This window comes from Topomyia yanbarensis, chromosome 3, assembly GCF_030247195.1.
Source record: "Topomyia yanbarensis strain Yona2022 chromosome 3, ASM3024719v1, whole genome shotgun sequence".
NCBI classification, from domain to species: domain Eukaryota; kingdom Metazoa; phylum Arthropoda; class Insecta; order Diptera; family Culicidae; genus Topomyia; species Topomyia yanbarensis.
In genome coordinates this window covers 247,825,351-247,848,726 of record NC_080672.1, presented here as the reverse complement: position 1 = coordinate 247,848,726, position 23,376 = coordinate 247,825,351, and the positions used below count along the sequence as shown (strand labels likewise).

The 23,376-nt window shown below is 36.3% G+C and overlaps 1 protein-coding gene across 3 annotated transcripts in view; it reads right to left on the bottom strand.

Annotated features, from left to right (window-relative positions):
• LOC131693587 (longitudinals lacking protein) overlaps positions 1-23,376 on the bottom strand; it is a 71,991-nt gene that overhangs the window by 31,643 nt on the left and 16,972 nt on the right. For 2 of the 3 annotated variants that reach the window (XM_058981510.1, XM_058981512.1), the window contains exons 2-6: positions 21,350-21,552; positions 20,997-21,272; positions 20,778-20,928; positions 18,980-19,621; positions 18,812-18,901 (exon numbers count right to left, since the gene is read on the bottom strand). In XM_058981510.1, the coding sequence (XP_058837493.1) occupies positions 18,812-18,901; positions 18,980-19,621; positions 20,778-20,928; positions 20,997-21,272; positions 21,350-21,523 (1,333 nt within the window). In that variant the 5' untranslated portion in view covers positions 21,524-21,552. Of the gene's footprint in view, positions 1-18,811; positions 18,902-18,979; positions 19,622-20,777; positions 20,929-20,996; positions 21,273-21,349; positions 21,553-22,592; positions 23,049-23,376 lie in introns of those variants that run through there. The other variant, XM_058981511.1, reaches the window with a different exon arrangement.

The following is a 23,376-nucleotide window of genomic DNA, read 5'->3' as shown; positions in this document are numbered from 1 at the left end:
CTATCATTTTGTCGATTTAAATAGCAAAAACAAATTTTAATTTAATAATTTCAAATACTTTATGCAGTTTTGGGTTTCGATCACTGAATCATGCAATCTAGGATGTAAAAAACACAATAGTTCTTAAATAGGAAATAAAACCAAGCCTTGAAATATTCACTGTTGATTTTCTGTGAATGGTGTCACTGCTAGTATCGCCCTTTTCAAGAAAAAGCGTTGATTTATTTTGGGATTTTTATGGAGCATCTAAAAAATCCGGTTTTTCTTTCTTATGCATGCATGCTTCCTTGTCGTTATTTTTGGCATGTTTTTGATTTATATGTACTTTCTATTTCTATGTAGTTTCACATTCTTTTGAGTACTCTTTCAAAATATTCTTGGTGTTTTATTGGATTTAAGTACTAGTGGTCCTAACATACCTTCCCCATAGAAAATTTGACAGTTCATAAATTTCACAGTCGACCGACGAAAACGGGTGCTTCGAGGTCGACAGATTAATTAAACGACCAAGTTGGGTTTCGTCGGTGGACAATTTTCGTCACCGTATTAATCGCCAGATTTAATCTGTGTGAATCTGGTTCCAGTTTTAAACTATCAACTAATCGATCGATTTAATTGGTTGAAATAGACCGATTTCAACTGATTTCGTCTGTCATATTTAATCGGTTGTCGCGTCGGCTGACGTCCATGTTAAACCCCCATAAGAGTCGGAGCAACAATCGACCGATTAATTGGTAGCATAGTCGGCCGATTGTGCCGACGCAAACCGATTTAGTCGGTGAGAAAATCGGGAGGATTTTCTGTGGGGTTATAACTTTTTGAATTATAATTGTTATTCTATGAGCTTATTCGCCTTCTTTTGGAGATGAGCAAATCATGAAAAATATTTTTGAATTTGTCTTCTTTAAAATTTGAATACTTTTTTTTGGAAATTAATGATTCATAACAATCTTCTTTGAGACTTTGCCTTTTTTAAGCATAATCTGTTTTCTGGTACTTTATTGGTTTATGAGAGCTTGTTTTTTATTAATATGATCAGAGAGCAAAGATAAGGTGTCAAGCGAACCAAACAAAAACTTGGAATGCAGAAGAATATCATCATGTTTTATTCCAGCACTTTCAATCAATATCTATAAAGCTTATCATATCTTGATTGTAAATTTTATTTGTCGCGGAATAATGTAAAATAAAGAATAGAGGAGAATAGGTTAGTTTAGTTTAAAAGTTGGTAGCTCTCTCGGTGTTCCATCTAAAAATAGGTAAATGGAATGACTCATACAAAAGGAAAAATATTTCTTTTTCACGGATTCCTTGTTAAAATAATTTAACAAATCCAAGATTACTCTTCTGTAACGGCGAAAACGAAATCTTTTGATTTCGACGAGAAATTTAACCCATTCCTCTAGAAGACCATTCACGAAAAAAAGTGGTTAATTGTAAACGCTCGTGATAATTAAAGTTTTTTGAAACCAGAATTCTCTCTATGTAACCAGGCCACGTGTATGCAGGTCCACAAACATCTTGGAAGGTAAAAAACACATGATTCGTTGGGCTGTTTCTATAAACTCATGATATTGCCTTCTATAAAATGATAAGATTTTGAATGCTATAGAATACCATATATGTAAGTCAACATAGCTCTGGATTTAAAGTTCAAATTACATGTTTACTTTAGATTTCAATAGTATAAATAATTACCGAGAAAAAGAACATTCCGGGTAATGGTATTCCGGGAAATGGTACATTCCGGGAAATAGTATTCCGGGAAATGGTACATTCCGGGAAATGATATTCTGGGAGATGGTACATTCCGGGAAATGGTTTTCCGGGAAATGGTACATTCCGGGAAATGGTTTTCTGGGAAATGACATTCCGGAAAATGGGTTTCCGGGAAATGGTAAACCGGGAATCGACGTACAATCCAAACAAAGCTACCAAAAAACCATCGATTTCTCTGCGCTTCTCGCTGCACGTATTCATATTCTGGTTGCAGTTCAAAACTGGAAAATCCAATGAGCGGCAATCGTATTTTCTCTTTCTAAACCATGGAGTCACGTCGGAAGTAGTGCGCTGTATTCGTACAATGATGCGCTATATAGCGCACTACTTCCGGATTAGCACCTAAGCAAGAGAAAAAAACGATTGTCGCTAGTTGGATTTTGTTGGTTACAATAGGAACAATGGGAATTCAACAGGAAATAAGATGCGAGCGACCTAGCTGTATCTTACATATGACTGATAATTTTTACCACTGAACACGTGCATTTCACCGGGTGTCCCTATTTTTTTTCCTAACAACGAAGCAAACCAGCTAGTACACGAGACATGCGAAACCGCTTACCCTATATTCTCTTTTTAGGGTGAAGTAACCAAAAAATGGGATCCAAAAGTGCTGGACTGAGGCGAGATGTTAGGTATGCGCAAAATATATGATTTGACAACCACAGCCTACCTCTGGATGTACTTGAACGGTGTTCCTTTTCCCAAAAAAAAAATACAATGAAAAGATCATGTTGACAAAAAATCAATGTTTGAGGTGTTCAAAATTTCAAACACAAATTAATTACAAAGAATCGAAAAAATTTTGAAGAAAAATGAGAATGTAAATACGAACAATGTAAAAAAAATGAAAATCGGCTGAATAATTGAAATATTACGTTCACCGCAATGGTCGTTTTAAAAAAAAACATTCCATGATAATCGCGTTCAAAGTTCTGTGTTCTTCATTCGTGCATGGAACCAGCGCGCTACAAACGGCTGTAATTTGAGATCTAGTGCTCCAATCTGGATGAAATTTCAAGAGATATTTTCGAAAGGTTGTACACCTTAAGGAAATACCACTATGTTACCGAACTTCTATGTCATAATAATAGTCATCTAGGGTAGACGTTTAAATAGGTTCCTAATAACAATATATGCAATGAAAAATATGGCCTAGAAAATATAAAATACTCGCGCCTGAGTGAAGTGAGCTAATGCGTTGAACAGAGATAGCATACACAGTTCTAATGTGTTCAAATGGGTGGAATGACTAGAGGCGCTAAAATGAATTAGAGTACTGTCACCCTACATAAGAAATTGCTTGGAATCGAAACAATTTCCATAGACGAATGAGATAAATTAACTGCGAGTAAATCGTCGCTGTTTTGCTATCTTATGATAAATGACAATTAGCACATTTCGATTTTTATGTTTAAGATTCAATATCTCGAAACTCATAAATGTTAGAAACAATTCAGATTTGATTCATCTACATATTCTGTTTTACTCTCTCAATTATTGCGAAAATCGGTTGACTATATTGAGAGTTTCGGCAAAAAAAAATGTAAATTAAAAAACTCACACGTGGCATAAGTGTGTATTGATAACAAAATATGTATGGGTTGTCATAACCGTGCATATTCAAATAACGCATCAATTATTAACTTTCGACTTAATTTGATCTAGACACAATATGCATTTTAAAAGAAATTGGTCAAGCAATCTAGACAAAAATAGTTATTTTTGCAAGATACTAAAACTGCATTTTTCTCGCAATACTTGTACTTTTATTTTGAAAATGTTTATGCCATTGTGTTCCTCAGATAAGGTAATGGATCTTTTTTGGCCCTATAAGAGAAGGACCGAACTATGTTTCGATCAACATTTAAATGAAGCTATATTATCTATAACCTTTCGCAGAATAAAATACCAGTGTACTGTTTCTTAAACTTCGGTATAATGATTATTTAGCTGAAATGTGTCTAAATGAAAAATGTTCAATTCTGTTCATCTATTCTTATCCCAACCATCCAGTTACCACCTCCTTGGCGTGCAAAATTCACATTACAGTAATGTTTCGATTATATCACGCCTAGTTATATATATAGCGAGGGATGTAAATATGTATAAAACAATATATAGGTATATATATTCACTAACATATATACATACTGATTTACATATACATACTAAGATACGTTCATATGCAAATATACACACACAGATACATGCATACATATATGGATATATAAGCGTGATATAATCGAAACATTACTGTATCGAGAAGAAATCTGTTTGAGTCGCAATGCCTTGTATTTCATTGCATCAAAAAAAAATTAGCTATGGGTATCCAGATCGTGAATGCCATCGCATCATTTGTAAAACGAATGATTCTACCTTTTTCAAATGATAAAAAAACGTGAACATCACGCATATGCCTCAACCTTATCAGCTGAAGAACAGCGCCAATAATTGCGCTAGCAAGAAACAGCCATGCGAATGTTAACTGGTAATAACTAGTTTCACATAACACAGTGCAGTTTCCAAACCGAATCTTGTGTACAAATGAAAATAAAATTTGGATTCAGTTGAATAACTTGAAATAATTGATTTATTGTAAAATAGCTGAAATACCATTACAATATATTTTCATGTTTATGATTTAGATTGACCGCATTGTTAATTCTTTCCTGAGTGCTGATACAATTAGATGGTTTTGATTATTGATTCTCCAGCTAAAATAAAGGTGCCATGTATAATATAGTAGTGGCGGCATATTGAGATATGCGGTGGCAACTGATCGCTAATATCGTATAGTTTAGATAAGCGCCGTTGTTTCCTGTTTCGTTTCACTATGGGTGGAATGAGGCGATTTAGCAGATATTTCAAGAAGGTAATTTTATTTTAATAAAAAGTCGGATTAAACGGTTAGCTTAATGTACATAATTAAGGAAGAATGTAGCTTGAACTTATTTTTACACACCATTCCTAATCGAATATATATTCACCCTAATTTTTGTTTACGACGAATGCGAGATTCGTGGTTGGTGTTCCCGTTTACGACAGCAAAATCAAATACGCTTAGGGATGATCCATAAATGACGTGGCATTTTTTGAGTGATTTTTAACACCCCCCTCCCCCATCGTAGCATTTCGTCACAAGCCTCGAAATACCCCCCTGGTAATTACGTAGCTTGACGGTAGCTCTGCCCCCCCTTGTCACCGTAAAATTTTAAAAAAATTCTATTCTATTCCCCTTTAAAAAAGCTACGTAGCATGACATGACCCCCTACCCCCCTGTCGTCACACATCATCACAAAATACAAAACTCCCCCCTCCCCCATATAATGCTACGTCATTTATGGATGATCCCTTACTATTCGTTCGAATCGCTTTCGAACGAATCTCGCATTCGTCGTAAACAAGAATAAGGGTGATGTCATTATCTCGTAAGCTTTATTCAAAACCAAGACGATGCGAAATAGGATCACAATAGGCTCTACTGACAAACTAGTCACATTGCCCAATTTTTACACAGAAAAGCATCTAAAACTTCCAATATAACATGAGCCCAGTCCAAAACACAGTGATTTGAACCAAAAACTCAAAAAAATGAACAAAAACTCACAATTTCTCATCGTTTTTCGCTATATCAAGCAGAATTTCATAAGTCCGTTCAAGTTCAGCGATGCGGAATAAAAAAATAACCATCGATAAGTCGGTTGCCGTCAGACAAAAGATAGGGGGTAGTACTTTGGCATCAAGGTCCTGATTTGATGTAAGTGTAGATCTAGTTCTACCAAGTATGTGTCATAACTAATAAGAAGCCTAGATGAAATGCTCAATAAGAACTAAGAAATCAGGTTAACTATATCGAGCGACGGAGAATGACACACCTCTCCATGCAAAATTGTGACAATTTTTTTGCGTGGTTTAACGTTGGTGAACTCGAGTGATTCGTAGTTATGCTGTCTAAGCTCGACCCTTATCAGTAGAAGACAAATGTTAAGCCCGTAAGATATTAAGCCTGTTCTAATGACCCTGCCACTTTTAGTTTTACGATCTGTATACTTCACATCCTTGCTCTCACTTGAGTACTATGGCTCTAATTTTTATAACTTTCCCTACCCAGTAATCTCTAGCTAATTGAATGTCGTTAAAATGTAAAAAAAGAAAATGTGACTAACATAGTCGAAATAAAAAAGGAAAAAATTATAAAAATTATTTTATATGGCTAAAAATCCGGGTCACTGATTCTATTTCTGTTATCAATTTTAAAATTCCATAATTCTTTTTTTCTACTATTTTCATGTACACTCATTTGGAGATAATAGTAGCCAATCAAATCCGATAGCAGAAATAAAAAAAAATCCTAATTTTCCAGTGATATGATGTTGTTTAGGTAACCAATTTGTAAGATATGTATGAGCTGCATGGCGTCCTCATGAGTATTTTAAAAACCTGTTTTAATCCACCTAGAGGTGCAATTGTGCCTTTCTCATTTCTCCAAACTATGATATAATAGCTGGTTCGTACAATATAACATTATGGAAATCTCTTTCATTCTTATTACACTTGGCAAGTACATATACAAGAGCACCTTTTTGCATTCATCGCGGTATCGGTTTGAATCGGAGTTTTCTATGTGATCGCACTCCACAACCCGTAACTCCGGAACCGGAAGTCGGATGGAAATGGAATTTAATAATAGTTTCCGGGGACGCGACACCTCTCATTTGAGACTAAGTTGATCAAATCGGTCTAGCCATTTTAGAGAAACCAATATAACCGTTATTCTGAATTTGGATACTTCAGGATCCGTCGATGGTGGCCAGTGTGACCAAAGAGCCTTTGAATGACTGTTGGGGACCTAGATCTACAAATTCAACAGTTGTGCACATTTTGGAAAAAAAAATCACCTTTTTACATTCATCGCAAAATTTGTTAGAATCGGAATTTGCTGCGTGATCGTACGTATCACCCTGTAATTCAGGAACCAGAGCTCGGATCCACACAAAATTCAACAGCAGCTGATGGACCTTTCATTTAAAATCAAGTTTGTCAAAATCGGTTCAGAAAATTCCGAGAAACCGATGTGGACAAATCAACAAATTTTGTTTTGTAACCATACTCTTCAACTCGTAATCCGGATCAAGATTGAAAATGAAATTCAATAGCAACCTATGGGAATATTATACTTTTCATTTGAATCTTAGTTTGTAAAAATCGGTTCAGCCATCTCCGAGAAACCGATGTGTACATTTTGTTAACAAATCCGCACATACACACATACATACATACATACATACGTACATACATACATACATACATACATACATACATACATACATACATACATACACACATACATACACAGATATTTTGCGATCTCGGCGAATTGAGTCGAATGTTATGAGACTCGGCCCTCCGGGCCTCGGTTAGACAATCGGTTTTTGGAGCAATTGCATAACCTTTCTATATAAGAAAGGCAAAAGAATAATATTTAATTAGCTTAATAAGCATGAGTTCAATGTTATCTTCATGTGATTATAATTTGGAAAGGTTGGTGGAATGGGTTTGAACATGTAGGGAATGGGGGGGTTAGTAGAGTGGGAGTGGAGGATGCGTCAGAAATCCTTCATCTTATTTTGGTATACGGGGTGGATGAAGGAAATGCAGGCGTGAGGGTGGTCCAAGAGGAGGGGAGTGATGAAGGAGGGAGGTGCAAGGGCAAGGCGGAGGGGGGGGGGGGGGAGGGGCGGCGACGCAATACTCAACTGCATATTTTGCCTTCCATTTGAGACTTGGTTTGAGAAAATCGGTTCAGTCATCACCGATGAACCGATGTGACTTTAATTGTGGAATATGCCCGAAATTCCGGAATCGTCGATAGTGGACAATATATTCAAAGAATGTTTGATTGGCAATCAGTGATCTAGATCTGCGATTAGAAGTAATTTGGTGACCATTTCAATAGTTTTTAGCCTCTGAGGTATTAAGATTGTACCGATTTATATGGAAAATTCCAGTGTATCCTTACCAACACCCCTGTAACTCCGGAAGCAAGAGTCAGAACCGAATGAAATTCAGCAGCAGTCAATGGCATTACTGTATCTTTCATTTGAAATCAAGTTTGTAAAAATCGGTAGAGAATTCGTTGTGGAACATTTAATTTCTCAAACCTCAAACCTATAATTTAACACAGTCACTCTTCTTTCCGAGGATCCCTAAACTACTCCAATCGCCCCTGTTGCTCTTGAGATATCGCCATTTGAACTTCGAAGGTATGAAATATGCATATGAATTGATTTGAACAGAAATCCTCGACATCACTTGCTTCAACGACACATTAGATATTCATTTCTCATCCGCATCCCGGAATTTGAAATGTTATTCAAGCTTAGAGAAAAATAAAATAAATATTCATAAAAGAATTACAACACATCGATTTCTGGGGTTTTGACACTTTTTTATAGTAAAAAAACTGCAATACCGTATGGTCGGTTCCGATAGAGGAGAATAGAGGAACTTACACTCTTATTTTTTTACCGAACCCCACATCTTCAGGAACCAGAGTTATCTCTGTCAAACAATTTTGAATTATGCTTGAAATTGGTGGTCACTATAGTTTACAACTTGGTTCGATAGATATTGTAACCAGTGAACCGTGTCAAATCAGTTTTATTACCGACTTTTTCAGTTTCATTGAATTGTGTCAAAGTTTAGGAGTAATAATGACTACGGTAAATAATAACTACGAGATCGGTAATTGTATATTGAACAACTGTGTGGTAACAGAATAACCAGAGTTCGTCATTTCATACAAAAATAGCGGAAGCATTAGATATTTTGCGCAAAATACTGACTTGATCGGTAACACAATTACCGAACAGCAAATTTGAAAATAAGTGTGTAGGGAGACTTGATCAAGCGAGAGATTCTATAATTAGTGAAACTTGTATCATTAGCTTCTTAAAATTTGATAAATATATTTTTATAGTGTAATTTTAAAAGTTTGAAATGAAAAATCGTTCTATAATTGAAAATATTCAGTAATTAACGATTTTGCGTTAAATGGTGCAATCTTTTATCAAACTTTATAAGGTGTTCAACTCGAGTACTTTTTTTAAATTCTCATGTACTATGTTGATACTTTTAAAGTACTGAAATGATTTTATATAAACCTGAATAATGGAAGTTATTGAAAAACTATTCGTAACATGAACTAATGTTGGTGAGACTTGAATAAAAGTTTAAGGGGAAACTTGATCAAGTGGTGGTAATAAACTCATTTAAAACCATGAAATGAAATATTTTTGAAATCAATATACCTACTGTAATACTTCTATGACTTTGAGCCAGCCCATTTTTGTTCGCACCCTTTCTAAGCAATTTTTAACATAATCATGAAAAATCTACTTCGTGGGATACGACTAAAGGGAAAATCATATCACCATATCGGCAATGAAAGTAAATCCACAACTTCCCGCACATTGTGTCTGCTCAACTGTTCATTCGTATGTTTCTATATGTAGTATCACCCGCAGTTTTTGGATTGTACAGAATTTATGTATCTGGTTTGAATTACTGGTGTTCAAAAAAGCTCAAGATATTCATAACAGACCAATTCCTTGGCTGTAAAACATTGGGCACCAGCATAGACGACTACAGCTCGATGCCTGACCAACTATATATTTTATTCGATTTAGAAAATTTAATAACGAATCGTCGTTAGATAATGAAGAGCAATCGTGCGTGCCGATATCACTGATGTTAAATATATAGAGAGGAACCCTCACTTGTCGTTACAAACTAGCTGTAACGAGAGCAGGGTAGATATCCATTGATGGAGTGTAATGGTAAGAAGATTCCAGCTCACTTCGAAAGGACTAGCTTTTTAATAAAGAAGTCACGAAAACATTTTTGGAAGGTTTAGGTTGTTTCTTTTTCTTACGATCAAAAATCACGAATTGCAACTACTTTTTTGCCTTAAAAATTGTCAGTCGAGTTTTACCTAATACCTAATTCGCCGATGGGCCAGATCAGTGAACAATATGAATTGAAAACCTGCTTTTCAGAAAACAGTAATAACGTGTTTATTTAGAGACTTTCGAAATAGTGACTAGGATCAAAGCTTCATCAATGAAGACCTTGCTGGTTGACGGTCCCGGTTACAATGAAAATGCCGGATTGCAAGCCACAGGTATAGATAGCCTGTCAAACCAGATATCACATATACTGCCGTTATAAGCATAATTGTCCCATGTTCTATGTGATACCCTATATAATGGGACAATTATGCGTAGAACGGCAGTATAGAACTCGACGATATTCCCAGCTTATTTGTGACATATCGTGTGACGCTTGAAACCGTCAGTCACCTTTTTTGTCATCGCGGCTTCCGGTTTTAAATTTCTCGCAATCTAAATGTTTTGGCTATCAACAAACTTTTACTTTTATTACGTTGGTAACAGCTGATATGGACACTTCTAAAGACCTAACTAATGTGGGGTTGCGTGTAATTCGGATTTTTGCAAAGCGCGAGCAAAGCTTTGATAGGTTCCTGCTTGAAGAACATTTTTATAACTAAAGAGCTAATAGTAAATTAAATAGAGGCATCATTTTAAACACACACCTACAAATGCATGTTTTCTATTCCATTTCATTCCTTCATACTTTCCGTCACTGTAAAGAACGCGTAAACCTGAAGAACTACTCACTCATAGACAAACTTTTTCCGACTAGTACATTGAGAACTAGTGAAAACAATAACCGCATTTGTATTATACACATTACAATGCACTAATATAAGCATTATTGATATCAATGTTTAGACAAGAGAACAAATATTCAAACGACTCAATCGAAAGAATGATACTTATTCAATTATGCACGTTATCAAAAAGGAACCTTCCCCATATATATATTATGATCATAACAAACATTTAAGTGAACATAATGAAAAGATTGATACGAACTTGGCTGAAAAAAACTGAATTTTCGGTCAAATCATTTTCCGAGCTTTGGTTATTTCTAATAAAAATTTCCAGCTTTTGGTTCCTTCTGGGGAAAAGTTATCTGGGATTTAATACTTTCTGGATCCAGACTAAACTAATTCGAATCTGTGGTCTGCTCCGCATCTGGGTCTAAATATGCACCAGACATCTAGAATCCAAGGCGCGGACCCTCCGCCAAAGCAACGTATCGATTTTTTAAATTTTCATTGTCCGATCCAACATACCAAGTCCAAAAAAATCCGGAATTCCTGCTGATATCTGCCAGTATTCTGACAGAACAAATCAGGGCTCCAGCATAAATAACATAATATATTAGAAAAGCAGAGAAAAGTACTTTCTGTTATTAATTATGCTATCTCAACTTGTTATGATCGCGTTATATTTCTATCAATAGTTGTTACAAATGTAATACTTGGGGAAAGTTTTTTGTTATTTCGTTTGTTATGTTGTTACACTAAACGGTTTCTACTTTATAACAATATTTGATAGTTTTTTTTTGTAATAAGGTATTAGCTATTGTTGTGTTATTTCATTCTGATCGGGCATTTATTATAATTTTGATGTTTGACTTCGTTCAGATACTACAATGGCTTAACGATTATTTATTTCTTTGCAAAAAGTGAGCTTGATAGAAGCACTTCTTTTACTTGGTCTAACGATCTAGTAGTTTAAGTGTGAGTGTACGACCACCCTTGATGCAAAGAAAAGCAATAGATGGTGCTTGGGAGTATCAAAACATCATTCAATGTACTGGTAATCCATAATGTATATCATTAATCAGCAGTGACCGGTAGCGACCATGTTCACAGTTGATCACGAAGGGAAAGGAATGTTAGTCCGACACACAGACCTTTATAAAAGATCTACATACTACTGCGTATTTTTTTAAACTAAAAAGGTATCAATTGTATTCGTCGATTTCCAGACATTTACCCCAAAGTAAAGACAACTCCAGAAGATCTATGATCTCCGAAAATAGTGATCTTGTAAATTACCAAAACCCATAGAACTATTCTCCTGAAACCATGCAGTGAAAGAAATACTAGCCATCTGTAGGCACGGGCATACTTTTTACTAGTTGAACATCCTACTGAAATTTTCAAGTCTACTATGCTTTTGGGCTCGATTTGCTGTTTCTATCCATTTCTATCAGTTACCACAAACATGGTAATAATGTAAAGGATTAATCAGTATTTTAACGAAACACAGTGTACTTTTGAAAATATTACGAAAATGGTTATTTTCTAAGGGTTGATAGTGAATATGTATAATAACTGAACACCATGTTCATAAATCATTCTCCGTATACATACAAAAATATGTTTTGTGATAGTCTCCTTTTGTTGTCCAATTTATATTAAAACGAAGGTAAATCAAGTGGAATTGCCTGCTTTGATTTTTGACCCACACCTTACCATCATAGAATAATAATCAAATATTACAATAAAAACCTCCGAAAAAAATGTTTATCATCAAAATCTGTAGAGTTGAATATTCTGCAGAAAGTAAGAATTATATAGGCAAACTAGATAAATTTAAGTGAATTATGCTGCCAAATATATTAACCCAGTATTGCACTTATTTTTCATGCGCAGCACAAATTAAGATTACCGGTCCAAAAAATTGGGCGGTCTTTCAAATAAATATATTTTTGTACGCAAAGTAGCTGATAAAGAATAACTGGTTAAAATTTCAGAATGATCGGTAAAATGGTTACTGAGATGTCGTGATCGTCACAAAGGAACTTTTCAAAAAAACAAAAAAAAAACAATTCCGAGATAATTGAGTTAAACGGTCGGTGCAGCGGATCGACGATCGAACACGCCCGCCTTCGAGTTGTTAACAGATCTATAAATAGCTGTAAACCAAGTTGTAGTGCTACGATCCTAATGAAATTGAGTTTTTCTCAACGTATGCACTTTTAAAATGACTAATTTTAAAAAAGATTAAGGATTAGCATTATACTATTATGACATAGAAATACCATGTCTCATGCCGGAATGAATATGCTGTACATATGACAGGAATCATATTCAAGTCTAGCATAAAAATTGATTAAAATTAAAAAAATTCATTTCGTAAACTCGAGAGCAAATCTAGATTTTATTATGACAGGTAGTGATAAAACATTTTTATGAGACGAAGTCGAAAAGCATGTTCCATAACTAATTTACTCTATGTCGAATTTTAAGACATTGGAGGAGTGAATCAATTCTTGATTTGAGTCGCCGGATCCCCCATTGGTCACCAAAGGGGAATATCCCGAAAAATAATAGTTTTGAACATTGTAGAGGACACCACCAACTCCTCAATAACCAAGTTGTTTTCCCATCACTATGTAGGGGAAATTCGAATTTGTCAACCGTTGCGCCCAGAATGCCGGATAATAAGTGTCTTCAAATCTCGATAAATCTTTTCACCAACACCTCAGTGGACGGCGAAAAGGTGCACAAATTGGAAGAACTGTACGAAACGTCCCATCCATGGTTCGTACTGTTACTCGTGCTAGTAGTTGTAGATATTGCGTTGAAACGAAATGCTTGTAAAAAAAATTCCATCCATCCTACGTTTTAGTGTAACAAACAGCGATGTAATTCATTGGAACAATGCTGACGTTTTCTAATTCTTGATTAACTGCAATCAGGTCATGTCGCATTCATTTAAATTAAAAAAATATTTCGAGTCGATTTATTTAGGAACAATAGCTTACATATTTCATAAAGAAGAAATTTGTAACTACAAAACCAAATTATTGAGACGAATTTGCTTAGAAATAGGTCAGATTTATGGTACATCCGACTTTGTGATTTTAGTAATTGAGACATTTGGGAAAATGACATTCAGGTGTCAAATCGAAGACATCCATGGATCTAAATGATCTCCGGATCTCAAAGAATCTGAATGATCATGGTTGGAGGTTAGAAAGCTGCTAATTCTAATGGAGCGATATTGTAAGCTGGCTGAAAGCATCCCCTGTTGACTAGACTGGTTACAAGCAAAAATGTTTCTCGATAAAATACTTAACAGCTATGAACCATTAGTCTTGATCTAGATCAAATTAGCAGCAATTTTAAAATATATGTGCTAATTCTGTGTCCAGACTCCATTTAACTTCTTTATTAATTGCATTTATATAATTTCATTACGTGTCTTGAAAGAATTAGTTAATGCTATATTTGATTTATATCCATTTTATAGGTGTTGGGGGTATGAGTGTGCTAATTCTGTGTCCACCACTATATATTCTAATTTGACACTCGAGTAAATGGTCCACTTGGGACGATAATATTCGGGCGAACGGCATTTGGGTAAATAACGCGAATGACATTCGGGTGAACGCTTTACAAGCATCGGTAGTTCTTTGGAAGGGCACTTCACTATTTACAGGATTGGAAATATTTTAGCATGGAACGATTGCACAACAAAAGCGCAAGGTGGGAAAGTGTGTTTCTCAAATCTATTATTGCCTCTTAAAGTCAACAAAATTTAACCTCACCTGGTAAACTAGGCTTTTTAGCCAACACTCATAATTCATATTCAAATGGATTATCGCGTACCTGCTGTAATAATAGAACATCCCGCGCTGTATTTATGAAATACTGGAACTTTATGGGCAGTAATGTCCTATCGTCGAAAATAACCCTTGCCATGCATTAAGATCGCATCACAGTTAAACATTGCTTTAGACAAATTTTGTGTCATGCTCGAAACGTGTTGGAATAACACGAAATTGAAAGTGTTTGTTTCGTGGCGAAAGAGTTGAATGCACCACCGGATTCTGTTTGGGTTATTATGAACTGCGTTGGTGTTTGAAATCGAAAAGAAATAGAATTAAATAAATGTAACTTCAGACATAAAACGTCTATTTTCTGAGTTAACTACATAAACGCATATTGTTGAGCATAGTGTCTCGATCAAGATAAGATAATTTTATTGTGGTCACAATGAAATGTTTGGACCATTATTTTTGAATGAATCATTACTAAAATAAATAAAAAGCTAGCCAGATATGTTTTATTTTACACTAACTGGAGCTATCGTTGATTCATAGCATTTTTCGTCATACTAATCGTTCATTTTAATCTCAAATTCGTCTAACTATAATATTTGGAAGACTGCATAATCTAACGATGATTGGCAGAACTTTCGAACAATTTACAAATGTTTGGAAACATCTGGTCATGCGTGACTTTAACCGTGCAAGCATAAATTTAATAAAATGCACCTACTTTCGTGATATTTGTTTTAGTGCATACGTTTTGAGCTAGGACGAGAATATGAACGCAGAAAAAAAACTTTCGTCATAAACTTTGTGCAAATCACTATACCAATAAAGGATATTTGCGATTCCTTATCAAAAATATTCACCACATGTTTCATTTTCTCCTTATTTAAAATAGAAGAAAAGTTTTGATGTTGTTAGTACAGTGCCGCTCTAAGCATTTTTGTCCCATGTGTATAAGGAATCCCGTAGAACATGGACATTTATGCGTATAGCGGCAGTACAGTGAAGACCCGTTTTCATCATCCCCCTTGGTGAATTTTATAAAAAAACGGGATAAAACGGGGGCATTGACAAAATCGGGACATACATTTTTCATTCTTTTTAAGAAACCGGAGCTCTTAAAATATTCTTCTTTAGTCCCTAGATACATCCTCACCTTTTCTGACTATTTAGTTTGAATTTCCCTTAAGTCTGATAGTACAAAATTTAAAAAAAAATCAAAAATTTGATGCTCAAGAAAGGATTTACTCGAATTCAGCTTGGTTCTTCTACTAGAGCCCTTCAAACTACCAACTATCAATTTTCATATAAAGCTGACAAAAACGGGTCAAAAAGCCGATAAAATCGGGGGCTGATAAAATCGGGTCACTGAATTACATTTGGTTAAAAAAAGAACTTTTACAGATTGCGCGCGGTATCATTTCACACATCAATTCACTATTTACCCGATTCTGAAATTTCTGAAATCAAAACGTTTTCGTAATACTTACATGTTATTCATCAAGCGTTTGTGTATAAATTGTTTAATTACGGACGCGAATTTTTTACCCGGAAAGTAAAAGATTCCAATGCACTTCACAAGAACCATTTCAAAAATTCGGTCAGTCACATATCACTGCTGAAAATCCAAGTGTCGTTATATAAAAAATAATATACGAATAAACCTTAAAACTAGTGTAAAAAATATTCTCTCGTAACGATACTTTTACGAAAGAAGTATACTTACTATTCTACCCAAAACAGCACAAATAGGTTTACAACTGAAACATCTGGTGAAGTTGCCATCAAATGATGATGTACTTTTGGTCCTGAACGATGCGAGATGGTCTTGCACATGTGCCCTTGCATCGTATGTTTACCAAAGTACAACTCGTTTGCTGGCCATTTCGTACTGCGATGTGAGTTTGTATACCGTATTGTGTTACCTCACTGCAAATTAATTAAAATTTGCAGCTACAACATTATCTTTGGTGATTCATCTTCTAATCATATTGGGATGGCAAGCTCAGGGTTCCCGAAAATTCAAAATGTAAAATATTTTGAAGCAAGCCTCGATCCATCGTATGTCCAAATCACTCACTTGACAGACACGACCGCGATGTTTAGAACGATTTCAAGAAAAAAAACAGCGCGAAGTCGACAAACTAAAACGAATCACTTCATTTGGCAGTTGTTTGCTATTTTTTTTTAATACAGCCAATGTTAGAAAAGCACAACAAATGCTCATATGATGTGTTTCTTTGATCCTGCAAATGATTGCAGATATTTCAATACCTTGAAGTATCAGAATATATGTCACTTTTTCTACCTGATTTCCTTATAAGACAGACACGATCTTTTGAAATATTTTATCATTTCATAACACTTCCTAAACGTACTAACGCGATTAGCCTTCGAGATTAACAGTAATTGTAACTAAACATGTAACCCGTAAAAATGTATGTATGTGTTGGTGTTGTAATAAATATTATCGATCAAATGATATTAGGAAAACATGCGAAATTAAATACAAGTATATTAACAATAATAGCAAGTCATAAAATCAAATATCTAAATAAATAAACCACACGCCCAAAAGTAACTAATGAAAAAGAACTATATAGATAAAAAATGTGGGTCCAATCCGAATAAGAAAAAATAATATCCCAACAAGTAAGAAAAAAAACACTGTGGACTTTATGTTACAGTTTGCACTATTGTGATTTTGCAGCAATTAGAATAAATTACTGTTCGACAGTGGTCATGTCTGCTAACATCGTCACTAAGCCAAAAACATAACACACATGATTGAAAGCGCAACGTTATTATATGTCATCATTTCGTTTCACCCAACGATTAGTAAAATAGCATAAGCGGATTACTAAAGCGGAGCACGTTTCGATCATGTGAGCTCGTCTTTTGGCCAACGGGTGTGAAGGTATGATAAAAGAAAAAAAAACGAAAACAAAATAATGTAACTAGGTAAACAAAAAAGAAATGCTACACAATCACCAATGAGTACTCAAATGATACATAGTTGAGGATTACTAATAAAAACACAACAATACATAGGCGACAAAAAATAACCAACGTAATCTTTCGGCAAAATTCAAGCAGTCACAGTTTGATTTGTTTCTGTTCATTTCTAAGATTTAGAAAACAATGCAACATTTTTGAAGTCAATGTTCGATGTGATGGAAAAAAAACGTACCCATTCGTAAAACGAACGTGAATAATTTTGCATTCGAATGGAAGTCCGCAGTCAAACCATAAAATGCACACAGTGCATTCGTACCAACACAAATGCAGGACCCGGCGCAGTAAAACAAGTAAAGTTGGTACGCATATCAACGAGTGCGCATCAACCTCTGCAAGGTTTTTGCCTTCGTCTGTATGAAGGTCAATAATAACACGAAAATGTTAAACGAGAAGGTGAATACTGAAGAACAAAAAAAGAAACAAGTAAAAACGTGTCATGTTTTTATGACTGCTAAAAGCTTTGAAGCCTACTGCGTGCTAAGCTTTTCATCTAAGGTGACTTTGTGAGTTGCCTGATGGAAGGTACCAAACATCTCAACCAAATGACGAGCTGTAAGGAATGTTCACCACAATTTCTCAAGAGCACATGCAACAGTTGAATATTTACATATTGAAATGAACTAGCCGTTCCTGAATCTCAAAAAGATTTGCCCCTTGAACACCGTTTTGAGGGCATCCATGGACATAAATACACCAATAAGCATTATAAATAATTGTAAATGTCAAGCGCCACCTACGCGCCTACACATTCGCTTCATACGCTTTTTACTGCAAACGTATATACAAAAAAAAATATTTCTCTTCGTTCGTTCATCTTGGCATGGCGCTCCCTCGCCAGCTTGCTTGCTTGCTGTGAGCTGAGAAAAGTATTTAAATTTTACGACTTTAATCTTTTTCGTCAACGTTGTGCGCGCAATGCATGGTCTTAGCCCTAAAACACTCGTCTCTCGCACCGTGGATGGATGCAAGGAACATAAAAAATAGCTTTGAAGACTGTTCTACTTGCTTTTTGAGCTTCTCGCCGTTACTGCGGCAATAATGCGTGTTGGTTGTTTTTTCTCGCCTTTCCTCTATACTTGTTTTTACTTCATTCAGATTGGCAAAATTATTATTAAAAGAGAAAAACATTATGGACTGTACGATCCATAAAACTATCGAGAAAAAGAGTTTGTACCTTTATCGATGGTGTCACCGGAGTTAGTAAGTAAAGCCTATTTTAAAACTATCATTACGAATTCCAAACGCAAGCATCAAACTTACGATGCTAATAAACTTTTCATTTTTATTATACGCGCATAGAAATAGGCACGCCAATAATAAGTACTAAGTGTAAATAATGATATAGGCATTATTTAGGCGGCAGACGTGCCCAACGCAAAATGTGTGGCAATTGTGCAATAACTTCTCCAGCCAAATTGACCGTTCATCTAATAAAAGTTGGTGACACACGCTCTTTTACATCCCGAATGTTTTGTGCATCGTAACTGTCTATATAGGAAAATTAGCTTACCTTGTGCGTCTCGATGTTGTCCACCGACAGCGTCTTGAGCAGCCATAAACGCTTCGTTTTGTTCCCGTTCCATTTGCCATTGTGCATAGCCTACCAGAGGATAATGGGAAACGAACATAAAGTAATAATCAAGAGATGTTTACTGTCAGTTTTGTTTCAAATTTGTACCTTGACTAGATCCTTCGCCACCGTGACTGGGCCCTGCCTGGTCCAGATCATCCAGCAATTCTTCCTCATCTAGCGTTAAATCCTCCACATTTTCGTCCTGACCGTCATCGTATTCGTTTTTTGGTTCGATCATCAGCTCGGATTTATTGATTACTTTGCCATCTACTCCCTCCACTGTTCCCGTACCGCCCTGTGGTAAGCGTTTAACAGGCGGTTCATCCATATCATCGGAGTCTTCATCGCCATGTCCCTCATCCTGTTCCGTTTCGCTATGTTCATCGTCGTCTGTGTGATGTGCCTGTTGTTGTTGGGTTGGTTGTTGCTGCTGCTGTTGTGACTGTTGTTGCTGTTGGCTTTGATTATGTTTCACCAATTGTAATTTCAACGCTTCGGCAACTTGCTGCTGTTGAACGGAGTCAGTCTTTTTTAAAGCAGCTGCTGCCGCCGCCGCAGCCGCAGCCGACGTGGCCAACACATTCGCACTATTTGAGGGCGTCGTAACTGATGATGACAGGGAGGTAGCAGTGTTGTTGGTTGCGGGAACACTGGCCACGGTCGACGATGACGTCAGGGCCAACGCTTGTGGTTGCAAGGAGGTGTGCATTGAATGTGATGAGGAATTTGAATGCTGGTCATGATTATCTGCAAGATCGAAACATAGTTTATAATTTCTGTATGGCGTTGCACCATGTTTACCATGTGCAAGACATGAGCTTGTGATAATTTAGCTAAATGTTTTTCGTTTGTTCCAATTCATTTCGTCTGAAATTCCCAGAAACAGGTCTATCCACATTTTGCGCTATCAGACACATTTATATCTACATACAAAAATGTCATCAAATCATTCCTGTTGGTACGAATCATGATTTATGCGGTGATAGCTTGAAACTAACCCTAATATAGAGTACGAACCGCATGTTGAAATAGTTTAAACAACGTGCAAACCACAAAAATCATAGTATTTGAATTTGTACGTTTATTTGCGACGACAGCCTGATAGCAGATGAATAAAATATTACTTGATGAGAGATACATTTAGAATGTAAAATAAATCACTAAAAACAGTGAAAGGAAAATGAATTACATTGATTTACTTATAAAGCATTGATGAATACAAAGTCTAATGCATTGATGAGACGTTAAGTAAGAGTTATTTAATGAACGACAAACGAAGTTGGAAGCGCATTAAAATTGACCAAATGATACGGTTACATCTACTTTTCCATACTTAATCTTTTTCTTGAATACCTAATAGCTCCAAATTTTACCAAGTAAGGTTATCTGATGGCCTTTTCGATTGACGTGCGAGTGTAGTGCGCAGGTTTTGCACTTTTGAGCAAAATAAAAAAAAACCAAAAGTGCAAAACCAGTGCACTTCACTACACCAGTGCACTGACTTCGAAAACGACATGAGATAACGCTGATGGTGGCTGAACCACCCTACAGAAAAATGTAACTATTTTACTATTCATAATTCATTCAAATCGACGTTGTATGTTCCAGCAACATCTAGGATGATGTAAGCACGCTTCTTAATCGATGCGCTGCTTTTTTATCTCAACCTGCAATAGGCAAATATTTTTATGAAGCCTTTCGATTATGTCGCTTCAAGCCACAAGGCGGAGACAAGAAAAATGGAAAACGAACCACGTGATAAGACCCGTCTCGCCTCGTATCAGTGAAAACTGATAACATTTTTAAAAACAGGCAACACATGAACAAACATGATAACGACACTTATGCACAACGTACGAAAAACTGAGTAAAATTAAACTTCTACTTCAAAATGTGATCTCACCTATTAGGTTGTTGGTATCAACACTTCTTCGTCGAATTTTTTTACGCTTTCGCGATGTGGGACTAGTAGAGCCTTCTCGCGATCCAGACACGTCCGAATCGAGCAATTCTGGTTTCAAAGGCCTTTTATTTTCGATAGTTAAACCTGAAGCCTGTAGAAGAAATCGACAAGAAAAACAATTATTATGGCACAGACTTATAGCAAAAATAAATGAATTACCTTATTTGCAGGTACGGGTGGCGGTAGCGTTTTAGTTGCTGAGGCTTCACTCTGCTGCTGCTTCTGCTGTGATGGCGCGGTTGAGGACGAACCCCGATTGTCGGACAGACCTTTGATCTGCAGGGACTCGGCCGCTTTTAAAAGCGCAGCCAGCTGATCCTGTGAGATGTTGACTTCGCCACGGTACATATAGTCCATCATGGCGCGGAGCTCTTGAAATTTCACATCTTTGAGTATGAAGATGGGGTGCTTATCGTATTGTTGCGATAGGAGTGCCTATTAGATAGAATGGTGGAGTTACATTGTATAGTTCAACTAAAATCAGAAACAGATGTTAGTCATTAGAAACTTACCGCAAAATACGGACTACACGCTGAGAGAACAACTTTGTGGGCCTTCAGGAATTTTCCTTCGGCCGCCAAGGTGCAATCAACCAGTGTTCCATTCTCCAACAGTGTATCGAACACGGAGATGAGTGTGCTCTGGTGATTGTTCCATCGAAGACAGAACTGCTGATCATCATCCATTGTTTTGTTGCTGTTTATATTTGTTGGTTCTGTAAAAATACCAAAATAGTGCTATAGATGTGTTGCAAATAACAAAATCATCATCATCATCTAACTCTAATCATCATCTCTGTACGAAATCATAAAAAATGTTGAATTCATCCAAACATCAAGTGCTGAATCTCTCCTGACATCATTCACATAACGGAGATCGAACAAAATACAAAATCTGCGCACTATCGAGAAAAGTTCTTAATTTATTTTCCACTCATTGCCTCTGCAATACACACATAATTCCCACACAAACAAACACACACACCCGTGTCAGTGATGTGCAGTCTGTCGTTTTAGTGTGTGTACAATGACTGCTTTGCAATCCACCAACAGGCAAACGAAGGCTATGGAAAATATGTGAACAAGACCAGCAGTAAAAATCACCTCCTACATGCGATCTTGCAAGTTCAATCGCAAGGGAAAAGAACAAGAACAAGCTTAAATCAAAGGTAGCAATGACGCATTTTTCGTCTTTCCTTGCCTGCCCATGATGGCCCAAGCTAGTTTGTGAACAAAAGAGAGAATATCTTCATGTTGATTTGTATGGTATGGTACATGAACTCATCGTTATGAATAAAAAATTGTTGGTAATTATAAAAATTGAATGATTGTTTTACTAAAATAGGAAAAATAAATAATAGATAGTAGTACGTGCCCTTGAGACAGAATTAGGAAAATGAAAAAGAGCCTAATGATGAGGCTTGTCTGTTGGTACCGCCCCTGCACCAGCAAAAACGAAGAACGCATTTTAAAATATAATACGAAGTGTGGTGAAAGAAAAGCACTACAAAAAAGCTTCCACTTATTTACGTGACCTATATAAAGGTATTTGCACCGCAACTTGATTGGCCATAACAATACGAGGAGAAACGAAAGTATTTCCTATGCGTGTCGATCTTTGCTACTGTGAATGGTTTCTTCCTCAACATAACATAATGAAACTTTTTTAGTTATTGTTGATTTTAACGAGATCGATAGAAACCGACCACTAAGCACAGGACCCTTAAATTTGCAATAAAAATCAATATTTGCTCACACTGCTTTCCAGACACACGACGGAAGCGCTGTTTTCCATCAACCACGATGAACGGAAAACTTGAAGAAAATGGCGACCCACTTAAGCGCAGCAAATCATCCTCTCTAGTCCGTGCTACTCTTTAGCAAAGCAAGCATGCAGGCACACCACTTCAGGAAAAAGCATCGCACACATCGACGTTTCACGATTTTCTGGCCTGCCACGATATTTTTTCTTCTTGTCGATAGCCCTGTATTGTAAAGCACTAAGTTTTATGGCACTTAGAATGGAAAATACTCGTCGCCACTGAAAGCCCCACGATCGAAACAAGCAATGTGTGCGGTGGAAATCTCTTAGTAGTCACGCTTCTTTTTAAAATATTCTTCTCTTTCTCTTTTTCCTGTAGAGTGTAGGTGCTTCGACGATGAGCAAACCGAAACCAACCAAAAACAACGACGACGCGGTGATGACTACTGCGATTACCAGTAACACAACTAGCAGCAGCTGCGGCGGAGTGGTTAATCGGCCCTCACAAACATACAAACAACGCTAGGGGAGCTAGGAGCAACCACCACACACATGAATGAACATTATCGGGACATACGGGAAAACACATTTCTACATAAATACAGGGTTGCCAAAATGTTCACATTTGGAGCGTAAAATATACAATTTGACCCACTGGTCACAGGAGTTTTTGATTATCGTGTTTAGGTTTTGTTGAACTAAATTCATTGAAAACGAACGTAGATAAAGGCGGACATTGGAGCGAATGCATAGAGACAAATATATTTTCATCCATATC